This window comes from Urocampus carinirostris, chromosome 14, assembly GCF_059441175.1.
Source record: "Urocampus carinirostris isolate Australia breed hairy pipefish chromosome 14, RoL_Ucar_1.0, whole genome shotgun sequence".
Lineage (NCBI taxonomy): Eukaryota > Metazoa > Chordata > Actinopteri > Syngnathiformes > Syngnathidae > Urocampus > Urocampus carinirostris.
This window is the reverse complement of record NC_142362.1, coordinates 40792056-40814364: the sequence shown is the minus strand read 5'-3', so window position 1 is coordinate 40814364 and position 22309 is coordinate 40792056. Positions and strand designations below refer to the sequence as shown.

The following is a 22309-nucleotide window of genomic DNA, read 5'->3' as shown; positions in this document are numbered from 1 at the left end:
CAGATACCTTATGATGAATCCACAGAACTGTAAATACGCCAAAACACCGGAAGAGAACTTAGTCATTTGATTGGGTGAGTGGGAGGGATGGGTGGAGCTATGCAAAAAGTGCGAGCACTCCCTCCCATCTCTCGCCCTACGCTGTCTGCGCCAAAAGTGAGCTCATCAGGCTCCCTATTTGCAGAATGTTGTGACGTTTTTACATAATAACTGCTTGCATCTGGTTTTGAACCCAATATATATGAAAAAAAGGGTCAAAAGGAGTTTAACCGATCTTGAGTAATTGCAAGAAAGAGACAAGTTTAAAGTGGTATGTTTGTTGATTTTGGGACAGGGGCTCTGGCATTATTCTCTTTTCATAATTTTTATCAAATCATCAAAAATAAATGTGCTGAAGACTACGCTTTTGTCTGGGGCGCGGGTTTAGCAATTTAGTAAATTTGTCTCATAATATATGGCGTGGCTCTTTCCCAAAATAAAATTAATATTTTTTGCTTTTATGGCTCTTTGAGTCAAAAAGGTTCCCGACCCCTGCATTACAGTAATCAAGCCGAGAAGTAATAAACGCATGAATTAAAACCTCTGCATCTGATTTGGACAGCATCGAACGAATCTTCGCAATATTACGGAGGTGGTAGAAAACTATTCTAGTAATATTTTTCACGTGTGACTGAAACGACGGACTAGGATCAAATATAACACCTAGATTTTTGACCCGAGTCGCTATGGGTGATATTACATTTGTCTAGGTTCAGGGCAGTGTTTGAAAAAAAAACTCACAACAGTGAGCTGGACCAATAATCGACATTTCAGTTTTTTTCTCGGTTAAGGCGCAAAAAAATAAGTGACATCCATCTTTGAATCTCAGTAAGGCAAGCCTCCAGATTTTGAAAATTTAACTGTCCAGTTGTCTCCAGTGGCACATACAGTTGAGTGCCATCTGCATAGAAATGGAAACTAATATTATACTTGCAGATAATGTCACCAAGTGGTGTTCCACAGGGGACATCAGAGTGTTTAGAGGTCAGATTGCCATAGTTAACACGTTGCATCCTGTCTGACAGGTCGGACCTAAAACACGAGAGTACAGTTCCTGAGATACCAATGCATTCCAGACGAACAAGCAATATGTTGTGGTCGACAGTATCAAAAGCAGCACTGAGATCCAGTAGCAGTAACATTGATGAGGCACCGGAATATATTGCTAAAAGGAGATCATTGGTTACTTTAGCCAGGGCTGTCTCAGAAGAGTGATTTGCCCTAAATGCTGACTGGCCAGTTCAAAAGAGGGTATTTTCTGACACAAAGTCATTTAGCTGCTGTGCAACGACCTTTTCAAGTAAAAATGGCAGATTTGACACTGGCCTATAATTACCTAGGCTTTCTGGATCAAGGTTAGGTTGCTTATGCAGACTTGAAAGCTGAAGGAACAATACCCAAGGATAGCGATATATTAATAATATTTAAAACTGATTGTCCTAAGATCCCAAACAGATCCTTCACCAATGAAACTGGAAACGGATCAAGCAGGCAAGTAGTTTGTTTGGCCCTACTAACCATCTATGTTAGACTATCAAAGGACAAATCATTGAAACTGGAGAATGTTTCAGAACAACCGCCGACACAGTCCTTTCTTAACACCTCCACATTTTTGAGGTAGGACAAGGTTGTAGAGCGTACATTTAAAATTTCATTCCTAATGAGTTGAATATTTCTATTAAAACATTCCATAAAGTCATCAGCAGAATAAGTAGAGCTATTTGGGTTAAGTTGTTGTCTGGAAGGTTTCGCAATTGTGACAAACAAAAATTTCGGATTACTCTTATGTATAACGATAATCTTAGAGAAAAACGATGCTTTAGCTGAGGCAAGAGCTACTTTATATTTCAGCAAGCTGTAACACCAGGCCAGTTGGAAGACCTCCAGCTTTGTAGTGCGCCAATTTCGTGCAAGTTTCCTGCAACCTTGTTTGAGTGACCTGGTTTCTTCAGTAAACCAAGGTGTATGCTTCTTAGGTCGAAATGTATGCCTTAGGGGCGCCACAGAAACAAGAACATTAACCAAAGCAGTATTAAAGTTGTTTGTGAGTGAGTCAACAGACCCAGTGTACGAAGGGAAGGCTGCAGGTACCGTAGGTAATAGTTCTTTTAAAGTTAATCCCATTGCAGGGCGGATATTGCGACTGCTAAAACCTAAATTTTCCTTATCACTGTAAACATTGAACAGCACCTCTCACTTAACAAGATCGTGATCAGAGATGGTATTAGGATAAGGTAACACTGTAACATTTGAGGCTACTACGCCCTGGGTCAGAACAAGATCTAGAGTGTTCCCATCTTTTTGAGTGGGCACATAAACTATTTGATTGAAACCAAATGTATCAATCAGTGACTTAAAAGCATTTGCAAGTGAATTTGATTTTATGTGAACATTAAAATCACCAATAATTACAACATTGTCCGCATAAGTTACTAACAGTTCCGAAAATTAATCCAAAAAATTTAAGTATGGTCAAGGTGGGCAATACACAAACACTACATAAATTGGTGTTGACATTAAAGACCTCATAACAAGTGCTTAAAACGTTTTAATAACAGTAGGGGTACCAGGAGTAAATTTCAACTTACTTTCCGATAAAATAGCAACGCCGCCACCTTTTTTGCATGGTCATGCCAAATGCGAACTCACAAAGTTAGAGGGAGGAGCCTCATTTAACACTACAAACTCATTTGGTTTTAACCAGGTCTCACAAAGGCCAACAAGTTTAAGATTGTTTTCATTAATAAGGTCATTGACAAGTAAAGCTTTGGAGGCTAGTGATCTAATATTCAGAAGGCCAAGCTTCAGCACTGTGGACTGAGCTGAGCCCTTTCCCGAGTTTTGAACCTTATGGTTACCTTGGTGGTAACCTCCACAGGATTATACTGCCAGTCCTGCGTCTTGTGCTTTGCATGGCGGCAGATGCGGCCCGAATTCCATACCACAGGAATATTGTTGACAGGTGGAGTAGCAGGATGACTAGTGGTAGAAAATAATGTTATTTCTTCTCCCTCCTCACCTAACAAGGGAAAATCAGAGGTAAGAAGCACAGAAGAAGATGCTATTGAACACAGTACAGTTCAGGGTGTGTGGTGCAGGCAATGGAACGCTCTAAACTACAAAAACTATGTGAATCTAGCATAGCGCTAGTTAGCCCTAGCAATACAGACTCCACACCCGTGATCACAGGTTCACTCAGGTTCATCACCTGTGACCTGGCCTGCACTAGTGTACCCTGTCATGGAAGGCTTAAACAGTAATATATTTTTAGAAAGAGTGAGAGCACCTTCCCAGTTAGGGTGAAGGCCGTTTCTCCTAAACAGGTCAGGTCGGCCCCAGAAAGCAGGCCAGTTATCCACATACCTAAATCCCTGCTGACTACAGAAACTTGCCAGCCACCGGTTTAGCGAGACTAGTCTGCTAAACCTCTCATCATTGCCTCTCGCAGGCAAGGGGCCAGAGACAATTACAGATGCAGAGTCATCTTTCTGGCGAGATTACAGGTCCTAGCAATATTTTCCTTTGTAATCTCAGATTGCCTCATTTTAGTATCATTAGAGCCGACGTGAATGACTATATCGGTGTAGCTAGCCCTGTCCTGGTGTCTAGATTTGCATGTCAGCTCCCTCAAATTAGCCTCAATGTCGGGTGCTCTGGCCCCAGATATACACATAATCGTGGCTGGGGTGCTAATCTTTATGTTACGGGTGATGGAGTCACCTATAACTAGGGTGCGGGCTCCAGTAGACCGGGGTGGAGTGGGACTAGCTAGGGGGCTGAACTTATTATGTGTCTGGATTGGCTAACCGTGATTAGCATGCCGTTTAGGGCTAATGCTAACCGGACTAGCAGGTTCGCTACAACCCACGCTAGCAGTGGTGTCCGCGGCACCTAACATTTTCCTTTTAAACTGCTCTAGCTCAGGGACACGTCCCTCTAGAAGGGCTATTTTGTGTCTGTCTGTCTGTCAATCTTTGTGTCTGTCTGTCAATCTATGTGCCTGTCCATCCGTCCGTCCGTCTGTCCATCTGTCTTTCTATCTGTCTGTCTTTCTATCTGTCTGTCTAGCAGCCAGCCAGCCAGCCAGCCAGCCAGGCTATCCATCTATCTACATACACATATGGAGCACTTATAAACTTAAATAAAATATTTTGCCTCAAAAGTGCTAAATGTTGGTCTTTTTGGTCAAATATTTTTTCAGTACAAATTGCTTGGACAAAAAAAAAGGGAACATTTTGGACGTAACTCAGAAATGGAAAGGGAAATCTTTGTGTCGTTTTAAGCCCGAGACAAAATGATTGCGGAGTGTCTTTGCTGTGATAGTGTGATTCTTAGCTCCTACAGTTTTTTTAAACTATTTTAGGGGGTTGGCCTCAATGTGAGCGTATATGGTAATTTGTCATTTTTATTTTAATGGACTATTTTTGGGTGCCAGTAATCAGTAATCTTACTTTTTAAATGAAGTAAATAGTTACTGTAACAATTACTTTTTTCGGTAACACACCCAACATTGGATATAAATCCTCATTTATTGTATTCTTTTCAGGAATGCTTTTCATCATGGGCGTAACCAGCCCATTTTTTAGGGTGCTCAAGCACCCATAAAAAATACAGCCTTTTAAAACTCTTTTCTTAACATTTTCCCTCTGCTCTTCCCTCTGAGATTTAATCCTCTTTATTTATTTAATCCTCTTTAATTATTATAAATAAATAAATCACTCGGGTGACAAGGAGGCATACATCAACATGATATCTACCGGAAATCATTTCGTCACGCGAAGCTATCGACGTGACTCGCCGCCTTCGATCGACGCCGGGTTTTTAGACCCAACTGCTGTGTTGGGAGTCATTAGGTGACCAAACCCCCCAATTCCAACCCTTAATGCCAAGCGCCAAGCAGGGAGGCAATGGGTACCAATGTTGTAAGTCTTAGGTATGACTTGGCCGAGGCTTGAACCAGCGTCCTCCCAGTCTCGGAGCAGGCGCCCTACCATCTAGGCTACCGAGCTGGTCGGTAGCCTAGATGGTGTAACTGGCTCAGTGTAACTGTTTAAATCTAAGCTTAAAACACACTTCTATTCGATAGCTTATGAATGACCGGTATTTAATTTTGACATTTTCTGTGTATCGTTTGTTGATGCCCTTGTAACATCCATTTAATGGTGGCGCACATACAGAAGATGCAACGGCTTGGAGCTCCTGTTTTTTTGTTTTGGTTTTGTTATTATTTCTGACTGTACGAACCTTGAGCACAGTAATGATGACATCTTTAAACTGCCATTCCTGACTATCTTCTTTTTCAATGCACGGTCAATCCGCGACAAACTGGATGAGATACAACTACAAATGGCGACACGGAAAACACAAAACCATTGTTCGTGCGTGATTTTCACTGAAACCTGGCTAGAAAAATAATTTCCAGATGTGGTTATCAAGCTTGCTAGCCGCCACCGCATACCGCTTCGAAGGACGGCGGACTCTCATAAGAATATCAGTGGCGGACTATTCATCACCATAAACAACTCCTCGTGCACAAATATTAAGGTAAAGGGAAAACTTTGTTGCTGAGACTCAGAATTTTTACTATTAAATTGCTGTCCTTTTTATCCCCCAGGGGGACGTCCTCTTGTGTTTACATATGCACTGTATAAATTCCACCAGGCGCTAATGCTAAGCTAACATTAGCAAAAGTGAGCAGCTGCATCAATAACAGACTGATAGCACATTGGGACAGTGTTTTTATTGGTGCTGGGGACTTTAATCACCGGATTTAAAATCAGTGCTTCACAAATTCCACCAAAATGTGAAGTGTGCTACCAGAGGAGTTATAACTTTAGACCAAGTGTATACTGATATAGCAGGTGCATACAGAGCCCAGGCCTACCCCCACCTGTGTCTGTATGACCACCTATCTCTTTTGCTTCACCCATGGTACATACCAAAATTCAAGAATGTTGGGATTACAACAAAGACAGTGAGAATATGGCCACAGTTATCCTATGCTACAGGACTGTTTCCACCACACAGACTGGGATGCTTTAAAGGAACAGGACACTAATGATCGTGTCACACTGGACAGTTACACCTCTGCGGTGCTGGACTACATATGTTTCTGCATGGAAATCGTCACATTCCGGAAACAGTTCTGTGAGTTCACCAAAACACCACCATGGATGACACACGGTGTAACAACTTATAAAAGTAAAGGACCATGCTTTCCACTCGGGTGACAAGGAGGCATACAACATTGCTAGGGCTGACCTTAGAGAAGCATCCAAACCGCTGTTGGAATCCTAACTATAAGAATGTACCAAACGTTTACCAAAATGATCGAATTAGTTATCTGACTCCATTAACCAAACACGACCTACATTCATTCAACAATTAGAGAAAATAATCGGGACTACACTTCCCTCCATTCAGGACATTGGCCAGAAGCGCTGCCTATCCCATGCTAAGAACATTACCGGGGACCCCTCTCACCCCCATCATGGACTGTTCACTCTGCTAGCCTCTGGGAAGAGGTTCTGCAGTGTGCGGTGCAGGACCACCAGGCTCCGCAATAGTCTAGTCCCCCTGGCCATTAGACTGTTAAATGGTCAATCTAACATATAGTTAACTTAAATCTAAACGGCTGCTAATCTGACTTTTTGCACTACTGGCAGTTTTTTATAGCTTGCCACTCATTGCACATTGCTCTCTGCACTATGGTAATTACAGCGTTATTGTTACAGTGTTAATGTTACTGTGTACCTGACTTGTTAACCTGACTGCCCTTTTTGCACATCTGGTTAGCTACTCTTCTTGCACTATCGGCACTATGGTAAAATACTATACGTAGCCAATTACAATACAACTTTATTTATATCTGTACATTCAAGGAAACTGTGGGGGTCAGATGCATCGACATTTCGTTCTGTATACACGTGTACAAGAATGACAATAAAGTAGATCTGAATCTGAATCTGAATCTGAATCTGAATGCGCGCTCATTTTTTGAGAGGGACAAAAGACCAGGCAGTAGGCTGTTCCACACGGGGGCGGGTATAATCACAACAGCAGATCTAAGTGTGCCCACAGGAGACGACTACCCCCCGATTTGTCCAGGATCATTTATACATTTCAACAAACAAATCAAAGACATCCCACTATTCCCCAATTTGCTATGTGTCATCTGCAACTAACTTTAGCTTTCTCTTATTGGCTATTTTCTCCCCGCATGATGGCGTCTCGGCTCCTCCTATGGGCGGGCTCCACAATCTCACACACCAGCGGCGCCCCGAAGTCTGACCTTCTACGTCTGACCTTCTGTGTCAGCACTCCCAGGCATTCTGTTATCAGGAGTGTCCTAGACAAAATAACTGCCATTTATGCATTGTCCGACACGGGGATCATCATGTACTGGCCACCAGGTGGCAGCAGGCCCAAAGTGTGCTTGAGTGTTTTAACCGTAAGAGATATGATACAAGGTATACAACAACATCCGCAAAGCACCATGATAGCTGTATATACTGCCACTGAAATTAATATAGAGCTAATCAGACTTTTCCATTTACCAAAGACATTCAACCCCCCTGACCACATTTCCGAATCTACTCCTGAATGTTCTTTTATCTTTTCATGCAAAGTTTGCAAACCTTCCAATGTCTTGGTGAGACTCCCATCCGGTGCCGTGTTGTTTGGGACAAAACTACAACATTGATCTTGAAATATCCCGCACACTCCTTGTTTTTCAGCCAATAACATATCTAAAGTAAACCTATTTAGTTTATGTTAGTTATTGGTCCATCTAAGTTCCGTGACTTATTCTCTAAAACTGCTGTGTACATCGACAATTGCCACATCACACAGAGCAACTCACTTAAAAATTTAGGTGTCATATATGACCCCGATCTGTCCCTTCAAACACATGTGAAGAAAATTACTAGAACCGCTTTCTTTCATCTTCGTAACATTGCTAAAATTCGTCCTATACTTTCTCAGTCGGATGCGGAAATCATAATTCACGCGTTTGTTACCTCCCGTCTCGATTACTGTAATGCACTACTTCCCGGTCTTCCGATGACCAGACTCGGGAGTCTTCAGCTGGTACAAAATGCTGCAGCGAGGCTTTTAACTAGGACAAAAAAGTAAGATCACGTCACCCCAATTTTGGCTAACCTGCATTGGCTCCCTGTTAGCCTAAGATGCGATTTCAAGGTTCTCCTATTACTATACAAAATCATACATGGACTTTCCCCCTCATATCTTTCAGATCTGATTTCCCCCTATGTCCCGGCCCAAAGCCTTCGTTCTGAGAGCGCCGGTCTCCTGGTGATCCCAAGAGCCAAGAAGTTTTCCGCCTGGTTCGAGAGCGTTCTCCATCCGGGCACCGGTGTTGTGGAATGCTCTTCCTCTTGAGATCCGATCTGCTGCCTCAGTGGACATGTTTAAGTCTAAGCTTCTCACTTCTACTCTATAGCATATGAATAACCTAAACTTCTTATATGTAATAACTTGTGAAGACCTTTGAGACTATTTGTGATTAAGGGCTATACAAATAAAAATGACTTGACTTGACTTGACTATTTTGAAACGTCATTAATGAAGTTTTTGATAATTGTTCATGTACCGCCTCTAAAGCTTCTCAAACCATGATGCGATTTGGTCTGCCAATTTGTATTCGTCCGGGACCCCTCTTGGTTCACCTATTGCATCAATGTAGGTGGGGTCCCCCTGTTGTAACCAATCTCTCAGGCCTCTTTTTTGTCTATCCAAACCGGACATCGGGATGACTTGATTGAATTGATCCCAATTTAACTGGTCTAAATCTGCAGGTGTCACACTCACCGGCATAATTAACGTCACCAGGGCACACCTGCCAGAGGCATTGGTCGGCAGCCTGTCGTTCAGAATTTTTCCACCACACCACAACCAGACGTCTGCACGGCAAAGCGGGGGTCGTGCTGGAAGAGACACATTCGTTTCCCACCAATCCCACGGTATTTGTCCGATTGTGTGTCCTGCTCCATTCAACTTCAGACACATGAAATTTTGCTTGGCTACCTTATTATCAAAAATGGGTTTTTGTTTCTCGAGGGTTGTAAGCGGGAATATTCGGTCCAGATACGCACAATTTCCCTTTAAGGTTGTATTGTACATAAATGGTATTATACACGACCGCCCTACGATATCTGCCGCGACGACTTTCAAAAGAGGACGTGGTCCTAAACAAACGAAGCACGTCTCATTCACCGCTTTGGCAGCCTGCTTTGCCATCAATAGCCAATTATTTGTTATTGCGGTTACTCCTGTGTGGACTGAAAACCAATCATCCACTGAAACAACCGCTGTTACCTAGACTCTTTTTATTCGTGCATAATTGCCTAAACGTGGTTTGTCTTTATCTGCCATAGTTTTGTTTTTTTTTCGCAAATGACAACAGGAAAATATGGATCTGGGCCAGATGAATAAAGCCACAATAAAAAAGTCCAACAAGATGTATTATCGATCTGTATATCTTCATCTAGTGACACAATAGTCTTATTCCCCATTGCCACCTTCAAAAGCAGTACTTCCTTTTTTTCGCATTGTTACTTTATTATAACATTTTGCCACTTTACTTGTTCCCAGAGGCTAAAAATCACCCTGTTGAGTTCTTATCAACGTCTCCCATCCTGAATCTATAACGTGTCCCGTCATGTACCACCAATGCCCGGGATATGAAACACCGCTTACTGGTACCCTGTTTCGAAACCCCTGTGACGTTTCTACCGGAACCCTTAATTCTGTTGTTGTATTCGGAGCCACTGTGACTAGTACAGAATGATTGTAAGCCCATCGCACCAACCAGGGCTTGTCGTTTATCTGTTTATTGTTTTTTACTTCCCTTTTATTGCACTGGGGAGGCCATTTGGTTATTTCATATGGTTCAAAATTGTGCAATCGTTGCCTTAAATTCTCCTAATCAATTGTGTGATTGAATAATTTCGCATATATACCAACCTCTGGGTCTTGGTCACGAATTTTATAGAACAATATCACCTGTGCGTCCCTTAACCTGTCCGAGCTGTCCTCCCGTTCCTTGTACATGACCGTCTGGTTGCATTGGTTCTGTAACATCACAATCTTTGTCTCCACTCCGTCTGTCTGAAAAACAGTCTCAGTGTCGAGAAAGTACTCGCAAGTAGACGTAAGGCGTGAGTTGTGAATCCAAAGCGGGTCACCTGAGCAGACACACTGGAAACAAGTGCGTGTAAATATGACCAATATGATGCATGTGACAAGTCTGGCATAGGGACATCAATTGGAGGCATCAAGATAGAGGTGAGCCCTGGCATTAGTCGGCCCGTCAAAAGTTCGAATGGGGCAAATCCTGTAATTTTTTTTAACTGTTTGTCGCACAACTAATAGCGCCAATGGCAAAGCTTTTACCCACGTCATATTAGTTTGAGCCATAAGTTTGGCCAATTTTTCTTTTAAAGAGCGATTCATGCGTTCAACTTTTCCCTGAGTTTGTGGATGGTACACACAGCCAAAACGATGTTGGAGGCCTAAAAGGGCTTGAACTTTAGCCATTGCCCTGTTGTTAACATGTCTAGCATTGTCTGACCCTGGGGTCGGGAACCTTTTTTGCTGAAAGAGCCGGAAAAAAAACAAATTTTAAAATCTAATCCTAGGAGAGCCATATGTATATTTTAATACCAAAAACAGCTGAATGGAAGAGGAAAATCAACGAGTTTATAGTACAGTATAATAAGACAGAATTTGTTTTGAACAACATTGTAAGTTAATAACAAAATTTAACAATTATTTATAATTATAACAATCAACTGGTCTGCAGGCTGAGGTTTTATTCATATCTGTCCATGTTTACTTGCCCGCTCTGCTTGTTCACTGCTGTCTGAGGCCCTCAGGTCAGCAATTTCTTATCTAAATCGACCAACAATATATATATTATAATAAGACTTTGTTATAACATGTTGTTCAAAATACAATTAAAGGTATTTATTAATAAGAAAAGTACTTCTGACTTACTATTAATGGGACTTTTGGTGTTGCATGGTTTTGCTGATGGCTTTGTAGTCCGGTTGATAGGTGGTGAGGTTCAGCTTTATGCAGGCGTTTAGGCTTCTACTGTATCTTTTAAACGTGATCGCAGGTTGGTTTTGATGTGTTTTAGGTGTGAGAACGACTGTTCGCATGCATCCGTAGATCCAAACATGGTCAATACAGCAAGTGCCTCCTGATGTAGAATACAGTGGAAGCTGAGAATGGGTCTGTTCTGCTGCTCACGAAGCAGCGCTACAAATCCTGTTTTTCCCCACCATGCACGGAGCACCATCGGTACACACAGAAATAAGTTTATCCATTGGTAGATTCTTTTCATTTGCAAACTCCATGAAAGACTTGAATAAATCCTCTCCTCTCGTTGTCCCTTTTAGTGGCAAAACGGCAAGACTTTCCTCACGCAGCGAGTCACCGTCAACATAGCGTGCAATAATACTGAACTGGGATAAATGACTGACATCTGTTGATTCATCCAAAGCGAGGGAAAAAAACTCCGATGCATTTATGTCATTCACTTGTTTTTATCTCCTCTTGATTCGACATCACAGCACAGTTCTTGCTGAAAGAGGCATATCTTTTATCCGTTTGATTATTTTATCTTTATCCTTAACGTCGTCAAAAAACTCGTTGGCCACATCAAGCATGAATGATTTGGCATAATCGCCATCTGTAAACGGCGTCCCGCTCCTCACAATTGCTAAAGAACCAGCAAAGCTAGCAGAGTTAAAATCACCTTGTTTGGCCCATACACGGAGCTGCTGCTGACTATCCTGGACTGTGGAAAGTCGTTCTTGACAGGCCTTCTTTCTGTTGTCTCCCACTGGATATTTCGCTGAAAATGTGCCATGGCGTGTGTCGAAGTGTCTCTTTATATTTGACCGTTTCATCGAGGAAATTTTATCATTGCATATAAGACACACTGCATAACCTGCTCTCTTAATAAAGGCAAATTGCTCTGTCCATTCCTGCTGAAACGTACGGTAATCTTCATCTTTTTTCCTTTTCGTCATCTTCTTGATTAGAAGGGTTCACTCTGCATACAAAAAAGCTAACCAAAAACGAGGAAATATTTGCTTTGCTTCAAAATGACTTATGCAGATTGTTGTAAATTATCCATTAAAATTAGACTTTCCGGGTAGCGGACCCTCCCGCTCACCGGAGAACAGATTGGCTCTTAGCTGCGTGCCTGAACAAAAAGTTGCAGGTGAAAATATATATAAATTAAAATGTGTGTATTTATTTATTTTTTGACACGTTTTTTTTCTGACTTTATTATTATTATTTATTTTGCTAAAGTAACATTATTAGTAAAATTTGTTTCGTTCAGAAATTTTCAGAGAGCCAGATGCCGTCATCAAAAGAGCCATATATGGCTCCCGAGCCATAGGTTCCCGACCCCTGGTCTGACCGAATCAACGCAGGGAAATGAGTCGGGATGTAATGATTCACCTCTGGCCATCGTGAATATGAGTCAACGATCATCAGCAGGAAGCGTTTGCCATTGATTCTGTCAATCATGTCTGTGAAATCCAATACGATTTCGGCCCCTGGCCATGCCAATGGGGTAAAAACACCTGGTCTAGGCATCAAAGTGGGCCATGCGTTGAATATTTGACACAACTCACATGCTTCGACAAAATGCCAGATCACCTCCTGCAACCTGGGATGCCACCACTGTTTTAATTTTTGAAGCATCGACTGAGGGCCCACATGTGCCAATGTGTGCGCCTCACTCAATACTGATGTCATCGACTCACCTTCAGGAAGCAAGGTGCCTTTTGGACTGAAGGATTTTATGCATTTGTACTATAAAGGATATTATAAAATTAACTACAAAATAAGTACATGTACTCAGTTTGATGCAGTAGAGAGTTTCACTGACTGTTTTTCTTCAAGGTACATTGGAAGGTTAGGCTGTCTGGAATGCATCAGACGTATTTTGATAACGGAATTCCTGTGAGTGCTGACGGGAGAAGGCCAGACGTACAAGGACAAACATCGCGACACCCTTCGGCGAGGAGGTGGTGAAGCTGGCTCCTGGCGCGCCCATGGGAGGAGTCGGCACGCCCATGGGAGGAGTCAGAACACGCCCATGGGAGGAGCCGGCCCGCCAGCTTGTGAATAGACGTGGAAAGACCGGAGAAGATAGGAGAAGATCGAGGGAGAATGAGAGAGACACTAATTTGGCTAATTTCGCTAATTTGATGGAGTTCACTTAGTTAAATTATTTAAGAAAATAAATCTGCCCCCGTGTGGAAATGCCGGTCTCTTGTCCGTCTTGTCACAAAAAGAAACGAGCATGCATTGTTAGGTGAATGAAGTTTACGTTTGGTTAATGGAGTCAGATAACTAATTCAAAAATTTGGTAAACGATACAGTTTTTATATATTTATTTCCTAACAGGACCAACCCACAGCCCGTCAGAGCGCTGGGTGGCCTTTGAGGCTAACCACATCGAATTTGTTGTGGTGCTTCTAAAATGCTACTTAAACTTATGGCGGGCCCCACCGGCTGGCCTGGTGGCTCCCCTTCCCAAATGATGGGTTCAGAGGCCGCCGGCGGTATGTAACCTGCCAAATATTTTGCCAAGATATCAGCCTTGTCGTTCCCTCGTGCTACAAAAGTGTCGGCTTTGGAGTGTCCCAGGACTTTGACAATGGCCAATTCACAAGGGCCTTTGATAGCTTGATACAACCGCTCCATCAATGTTTTATCAGCGATTTCAGTCCCCTTTGTAGTCATCCAACCGTTCCAAAGCCAACCTTGCAAATCAATCAAAGCCGCTGCGATGGCATGGGCTGAATCCGAATATATAGTCAGTTTTTCACCCGGGCACTCTTCTAATGCCAAAATCAAAGCCAACACCTCAGCTGCGGGCCTGTGAGTCACTCTCAATGCTTTCACTGGAATAAAAGTAGAATCTCGCCATTCTGCTACTGAGGCGGCGGCATGCAAGGCGCCATCTTTGGCCCGCCAACAGCACCCCTTACAAGGGTTCCGAGGACAAATCTTGCCTTAAACGCTGATCGTTTTGAATCTTCAAAGCACATTCCTGTGCCCCCGTGAACAGTTGGTCTGCCATATTGACTCCATCATGCCCGTACAGTGCATCCGGAAAGTATTCACAGCGCTTCACTATTTCCACATTTTGTTATGTTCAACATGGCGGCGCGACTATACGCAGCGGCTTCACGTGTCTCTCCAGTAAATCTTTTTACTTTAAGCACCCGAGGAGGATGTGGCAGGGCCTTCAACACATCACCAACTTCAGAGGCCACAACCTGGCAACTGTTGAGGCTGAGGCTTCACTAGCTGAGGACCTTAATCAGTTCTTCGCTCGCTTTGAAGCTGGAAGGCCACAAACAGCCACATCACACCCACCAACAACCAGCAGCAACTCCCTCACATTTCAGGAGCACGAAGTTAGGCGTGCGCTGAATACCATAAACCCCAGGAAGGCAACTGGCCCGGATGGAGTACCAGGGAGGGTACTCAGGGACTGTTCCGATCCGCTGGCTGGGGTCTTCACCACCATCTTCAACCGGTTCCTGTCACAGGCGACCGTCCCACCTTGCCTCAAAACCTCCACCATCATTCCCATCCCCAAAAAGTCAGCAGTGGAAAGCCTCAACGACTACAGACCTGTAGCTCTTACGCCTGTGGTCATGAAGTGCTTCGAGAGGTTAGTGTCCCGGCACATCAAAAACTCCCTGCCACTCACACTGGACCCCCACCAGTTTGCCTACAGGGCAAACCGCTCCACTGACGACGCCATAAACACAGCACTTCACACCGTGCTGAAACACCTGGACCACCGGGGGAGCTACGTCAGAATGCTCTTTCTGGACTTCAGCTCAGCCTTCAACACCATTATCCCGGAGATCCTGGTGGAGAAACTTGCACACCTAGGACTCTCTCCCTCCATCTGCCACTGGATAATGGACTTCCTCTCCAACCGCCCAGTCGGTGAAACTCGGTACCCACGTCTCTCCCACCCTAACACTGAACAGTGGCTCCCCCCAAGGTTGTGCACTGAGCCCCCTGCTTTTCACCCTCTACAGCTCCGACTGCTCACCGACCCACCCCACAAACACTATAATTAAGTTCGCTGACGATACCACCTTGATCAGCCTCATCTCTGAAGGGGACGAGGCGGCATACAGGGATGAGGTGGAGTCACTTTCAACGTGGTGTTCGGAAAACCACCTCATATTGAACACCACAAAAACAAAAGAACTGATTCTGGATTTCAGAAGGAATGGCAGGAATCCAGCACCACTCACCATAAAAGGAGACTGTGTAGAGAGAGTCCACTCTTTCAAATTTCTGGGTGTGCACATCTCCGACGACCTCTCCTGGTCTGCAAACACCAGAGCGGTGGTAGGGAAGGCCCAGCAGCGACTGCACTTCCTGCGATTGCTCAGGAAAAATAACCTAAAACAGCAGCTGCAGGTGTCCTTCTACAAAGTCACAGTGGAGAGCATCCTAACATACTGCATCACGGTGTGGTATGCTGGGTGCACAGCAGCAGACAGGAAAAAGCTCCAGAGGATCATCAAAACAGCCCAAAGAATCGCCGGCTGCTCTCTGCCCAGTCTGGAGGACATTGCCTGCTCTCGCTACCTCAGCAGAGTAGAAAACATCATCAAGGACTTTTCTCACCCCGGCCACCACCTCTTCGACCTGCTGCCTTCCGGCAAGCGCTACAGGTCACACAAAGCAAAAACAAACAGACTCAGAGACAGTTTCTTCCCCACAGCCATTACCACCCTAAACAGACACCGCACAAAAAAAATGAAAACTGTTGCAAAAAACTACCTCACACGAATGTAAAATGGTACTCACGTACATGCTGTCTGCACTATGTTTGTTCACTGCTCAAAACAGACACCGCACAAAAAACCTGAAAACTTGTGCCAACACTACCTCATACGAATATAATGGTACTCATGTCTATGTTCTTGCACATGTCGACTGCACTACGTTTACTGCTCACCTTGCACAATGTCTGACCATTTCCTTTTTTCTGCACTATGATGTCTATGTTTGCACCAATGCCATATGCTGACTATTTTTTGCACTATGATGACTTTGCACCAAATGCAATATTGCACAACCCTTACGATACCAACGGTATCACGACAACACTGTATGTAACATCCCAAAAATTGTCGTTTGCAATGGCCTCAGGAGAGGCAGCGTCTGAGGTTGTCCCGAGAAGTCTACCAACGTTGTGTGTCGTTTTGACAATGCTGTCCTTGGCAGTGGCAAGTTAATGGATGAATGAGTCGCCCCTGTGTCCAACCAACATCTGGAGGGAATGGTCTGCCACTGTCAATAAGCATTGGCTCTGCCTGGCCAGTACTTCCCGAGCTTCTCAGGCCCCCCTATTCACTGGTGTCATACCTGCCTGGGGGGGCACCACAGCCATGGCCTCTGTATCCACCCCGAAACCGCCCCTGATCTCTCCCAACCCCCACCGGAGTCTGGTACATTTGATCAACTTTATTTTTTGTTTTTTCTTGTTTTGCCTCACCATGCAGCTTTGCCTACCGTAATCTTATCAAAATTTTAGCCAGATTGTCAGTTTCACTTTGTTCTTTAACTTGTTTATCACTATGAGCCCGGCAATAATGCAACAAATGCCTTTTGAATCTTGCTTGTGGGCAAACCAGCAAATCAGCTTTCTTTAAAGCTTGTACTTCATTTGGCAGTCCACCTACTATCGCCGTTCTCAACATCATTTCCGCCTCTGGGTTGCACCCTGGGTACTGTACTGTCAATCCACGAATCTATGCATTGTGCATAATGTTGTTCTGGCACTGTATCTGAATCATACACAAAAATGGTAGGCGCCAAATCAGTTGGGTGAGGAAATGCTTGCCGCAGTTCCCTGAACAAGGGCTCCGCCACCTCCACCAAGGAGACCTTTCTCCCCCTCTCCTTCCGAGAACTACGGAGCCTCCCACGAGCGAGTCTAGCGCTACTAAGGATACCTTAGGCGCCTTGAGTGACTCAACAACAACAACAACACCAGCGGTACATACCGCGGACCATGTGCGGTCTCTACCAAGGGTGCCATGTGTCGTGGTTTCTGCTGAACCATCTGCTACGCGTACCGTAGCCTTTTGTTTCCCCCTCGGGGTCTTTGCCCTCCCCCTCATCTTTTTTACCCACATCATTAAGCACTTTCTACATATACTTTTGTTCCCGCATCAACTCATCTTCACTTTCTTCTTCCTTATCACTGTCTACTTCTCTGTCACTTACTTATCTATTTATCTTTTTATCTATTTGTGACTTCCCTTCCTCACGCACCCTCTCACACTGACTCTCAAACCACTTCTTTCTCAATTCTTGTTTTCCTGTTTTTCTCTCTGTATTTATCTCTTGGCTCCCTATTACTCTGCCTACTGTCCCCGAGACTCCTGGTGTAGTCATTGGGGTGGCTTCCTGAGTTTGGACCACGCCTCGCACTCTCGCTCGTTCCTGATTTATTGGTTGCTTGATCAACTGGAGAGTGGCAAGTCCATTCGCGACTCACTTTCTTCCACATCCAAAAGCAAACATCCTCCTAAAGTCACCACCGGTGCCATAACCTGGTTTTGCAGGTACGGTGGTCGCTCCCCACTGAATACATGTAACCTGTAATCAATCGTATAAAATCCTTTCTAGTCAAATGTAAAAAATCCTTTACCGCCAAACTTCACCATCTGAGGCGTATTGAGGCCAGGTTTGAAAACACCAACCCGAGACAGGTCTGGGAAGGTATCGGGGCCATTACAGACCACAAGAAGAAGTTATTATCCACATCATCCACATAATTCCACTTGGGCTGAGGATCTTAACTTCTTTCATCCCCGCTTGGACAGGAAAAACGCTGCCCCCCTTACCCTCTACTGAGGTGAGATGTGCCTCCCGCTATATTAACATCAGGAAAGCAGCCAGTCCAGATAAAATACTAGAACTGGTGCTGAAAGATTGTTCTGCGGGGCTGGCTAACATCTTCACCTCCATGTACAACAACTCGCTTTCTTGGTCACTTGTCCCTGCCTCTTTTAAATCAGCACCCACAATTCCCGTCCCAAACCAGTAAAATGTCACTTGCCTTAACGATCTCCAGAACTCTGATGGCAAACTTCAACAACTCAATCAGGAGTGTACTAATGTACGGATGCTTAGTGTGGTTTTTCAACTGTCAAGCAGGCTTTCCAGCGGTTGGTGAAAGCTTCCGGGAAAATTATGGGAAAAACTCTCCCTGAGATCAGCACCACCAAGACCACTCGTTGTCTGAGAAAAGTCCTAAACATCTTGCGGGACCGTAACTATCCTGCTCACCACCTCTTCCACCTTCTGCCCTCAGGGAGCAGACTGGCCAACAGTCTATATCAGGGTTGGCGAGCATGCTTCTCTAGAGCCGCATGCGGCTCTTTGCCTCATCATATTTTCTATATACAGTGGAACCTCGGTTCTCGACCATAATCCGTTCCAGAATCCTGTTCGAAAACCGATTTGGTCGATCACCGAAAATCGTGTTTCCCATTAAAAGTAATGTAAAATTGTTTTAATCAGTTCCAACACCCTGAATGTTTACCATGAACGTAAACATGAAGCTAACCCAGGCAAATTGTACGTTTGTGTTAACGTAATCTTACGTACGAAAGATTACGCTAACATGAACGTGTGAAAATAAAAAAATCAGGTTGTTTACACGTCATTTAGCACCCAGGTCTCCACAACAAGTGGCTAGCGCTTCATTGGAAAGGGAGCTCCGTTCCAACACCCTGAATGTTTTACGTAAACAAAGCTAACCCAGGCTAATTGTACGTTCGCGTTACCGTAATCTTCCGTACGAAAGATTACACTAACATGAACGTGTAAAAATAAACAAAGGGTAAAGAAAAGAAATAGATAGATAGATAGATAGATAGATAGATAGATAGATAGATAGATAGATAGATAGATAGATAGATAGATAGATAGATAGATAGATAGATAGATAGATAGATAGATAGATAGATAGATAGATAGATAGATAGATAGATAGATAGATAGATAGATAGATAGATAGATAGATACTTTATTCATCCCCAAAGGGAAATTTACATTTCCAGCAGCATCCCTGAGCTGAGAACAATACAATAATAAAGCAAAAAAAATACAATATACAAATACCCAGTGTGACGTGCAAATGCCCACTGTAGCGTGTTATATAGAATAACTAAATAGTGCTACACAGAATACACATTGCAATAAGATTCGGTAATATGCAATGTAGGTGGTGTGGTTTACTGTGGGCTTTTACTCTGCCGGGTAGAGTTAAAGAGCCTCATGGCATGAGGAAGAAAAGATCTCTTCAGTCTGTCCGTAGTGCAAGACAGTGACAGCAGTCTGTCGCTGAAACTGCTCTTCTGTCTGGAGATAATGCTGTGTAGTGGATGCGATGGATTGTCCATGATTGACCGCAGCTTTTCCAGTGCCCGTCTCTCAGCTACTGTTGTTAGGCTGTCCGGCTCTTTGCCCACAACAGAGCTCGCTTTCCTAGCCAGTTTTTTGAGACGAGAGGCATCCTTCTTCTTGACACTGCCTCCCCAACACGCTTAGAAGAGGGCGCTTGCCACTAATAATAATAATAATAATAATTTCCTTGTATTGTCATTCTGTGTAACAATGTACACAGAACGAAATGTCGATTGCACCTGACCCGTTGTAGCGAGCCGATGCAGCCGCAGCCAACAGAGGGCGCCGCCGACCACTTTTTAAGTCTTAGGAATGACTCGGCCGGGGCGCGAACCACCGACCTCCCAGTCTCAAAGCGGGCGCCTTACCATCTAGGCTACTGAGCTGGTATACTGTCTCATAGAATGTTTTCAGGAGCTTTTTGCAGATTTTGAAGGAGGCCAGCCTTCTGAGGAAGTAAAGTCGGCTTTGCCCTTTCCTACATAGAGCTTCTGTGTTGGCAGTCCAGTCCAGTTTGTTGTCCAGCTGCACACCCAGGTATTTGTAGGTCTGGACAAATTCTACACATTTTCCTTTGATGGTTACAGGAACCGGGTGAGTTCTGGTTCTCCTGAAGTCCACCACCATCTCTCTGGTCTTGGTGGTGTTCAGGTGCAGGTGGTTTGCGTCGCTCCATCGGACAAAGTCCTGAATTAATTTCCTGTACTCCTCCTCCTGCCCATTTCTGATACATCCCACGATCGCAGTGTCGTCGGTAAACTTTTGCACATGGCAGGACTCAGAGTTGTACTTAAAGTCCGATGTACTGTATATAGAGTGAATAGGAACGGAGAGAGCACGGTCCCCTGCGGAGATCCTGTGCTGCTAACCACAGCGTCCGATGTACAGCCCCCCTGTTTCACATACTGGGGTCTGCCTGTCAGGTAGTCAGTAATCCATTCTATAAAGTGTGAGCTAACTCCCATCTCTGTCAGTTTCCTACTCAGTAGCAGAGGCTGTATGGTATTTAAGGCACTGGAGAAGTCCAAAAATGTAATCCTCACAGCCCCCTTAGCCCTATCCAGGTGAGAGAGGGATCGGTGTAACATGTATACTATAGCATTCTCCACTCCCACCTTCTCCTGGTAAGCAAATTGCAGTGGGTCGATGGCGTGACGGACCTGTAGCCTCAGGTGGTGCAGCAGCAACCGCTCCATGGTTTTCATCACATGTGATGTCAGGGCGACCGGCCTGAAGTCGTTGAGTTCCTCAGGTCTTGATCTCTTTGGGACTGGGATGATGCAGGATGTTTTCCACAGCTGAGGGACCCTCCCCTGTTCAAGGCTCACGTTGAAGATGCGCTGCAGAGGGTCTCCCAGCTCAGACGCACAGGCTTTCAGCAGTCGGGGGGATACTCCATCTGGAGCAGCTGCCTTGCTGGTTCGCAGCCTTCTCAGCTCTCCACACACCTGGGCTGCAGTTATTTTTAGTGGGGGGATGTCTTCAATGCTAGTGTCCAGAGGGGGAGGGGGAAGGGCAGCTGCAGTACTTAGGGGTGAGGATGAGGCGGAGTGGTCAAACCTGTTGAACAAGTTGTTCAACTGGTTGACTCGCCCCACATCTATATCCACAGCCACACCCTGCTTGGTGCTGCAGCATGAATAGGATTTCTTACCTTTGTGGTGCTCAGCAGAAGCCATGCTGTATGTATAGCAAGATCGGAAACTCGCACACCTTCTTCATATTTTGTAAATATTTCTTTCTTAAATGCAATAGTTGTACCGCTACTCTTCTTTTTTCACCTGTAGAAACTTTGCTGCCTGCACCGACTTTTTCGGAGGCATAATTAGGGGCTAAAGCACTTGGTACACCTATATTAAAAGCGAAAGCAAAACGAAACACGTCCGCACGTGATAACAGTTCTTCACGAGGGGTGGGGGCAATCTACACGATCTACACCCGTACGCTGTTCAGCATCGCACCCTAGCGTACCGGCGTTCGAACCGATTTGTTCGAACTGAGAGGCATTCGAAAACCGAGGTTCCATTGTACTGTGGCTCTTTGCATCGTTTTATGTTTATTTTTTTTTCCCTCTTCAAACACACTTGAATCCATCAGAGTTAATAACAAATAATAAATAATATTTTTAAATTAATTTGGCAGATGTGTTGTTTTTATGCTCCTCGGGACACAACTGACTGCCAATCATCTGCATAGGTTACGTCTAATGCGGATCAGTGCGTGGTGTGGCTCTTTGTCTCTCACGGTTAAAAATTTCGGCTCTTTGTGTAAAACTTGTTCGCCACTCCTGGTCTATATCCACAGGCTGTAAGTCTATTGAACTCTGTCCCCGCCCCTCTTTGCCTCCCACTCACACACACACTAAGGACATCAATCACACCCACCAACTGACAATAGCTTAACTGGTTGCACTACTGCAGAACTCGATCACTATTCACGACTTGTTTCCATCATGATTCCCGACGGTAATGACTGTCAGACTTGAAAGTTGACTGATTTAACTATACTGCTATTAAGTTTTCATGGTACCATGTCTGCACTTTTACTTTTAAGGTGTACAGTGGCTTGCAAAACTATTTGGCCCCCTTGAACTTTGTGACCTTTTGCCACATTTCAGACTTCAAACAGAAAGATATAAAACTGTAATTTCTTGGGAAGCATCAACAATAAGTGGGACACAACCATGAAGTGGAACACACTTTATTGGTTATCTTAAACTTTTTTAACAAATAAATATCAAAAAAGTTATTATTCAGCCCCA

The 22309-nt window shown here is 44.2% G+C and overlaps 1 protein-coding gene and 1 pseudogene across 1 annotated transcript in view; both read right to left on the bottom strand.

Moving 5' to 3' along the window:
• Nucleotides 1-1565: 1565 nt before the first annotated feature.
• Nucleotides 1566-22309, bottom strand: part of LOC148353436 (uncharacterized) — a 33385-nt gene continuing 12641 nt past the window's right edge. Inside the window, exons 2-3 of the mRNA XM_088352412.1 lie at nt 1617-1777; nt 1566-1570 (exon numbers count right to left, since the gene is read on the bottom strand). Of these exons, the coding sequence (XP_088208538.1) occupies nt 1566-1570; nt 1617-1777 (166 nt within the window). The remainder of the gene's footprint in view (nt 1571-1616; nt 1778-22309) is intronic.
• LOC148353438 (uncharacterized) lies at nt 1859-11935 on the bottom strand (annotated as a pseudogene).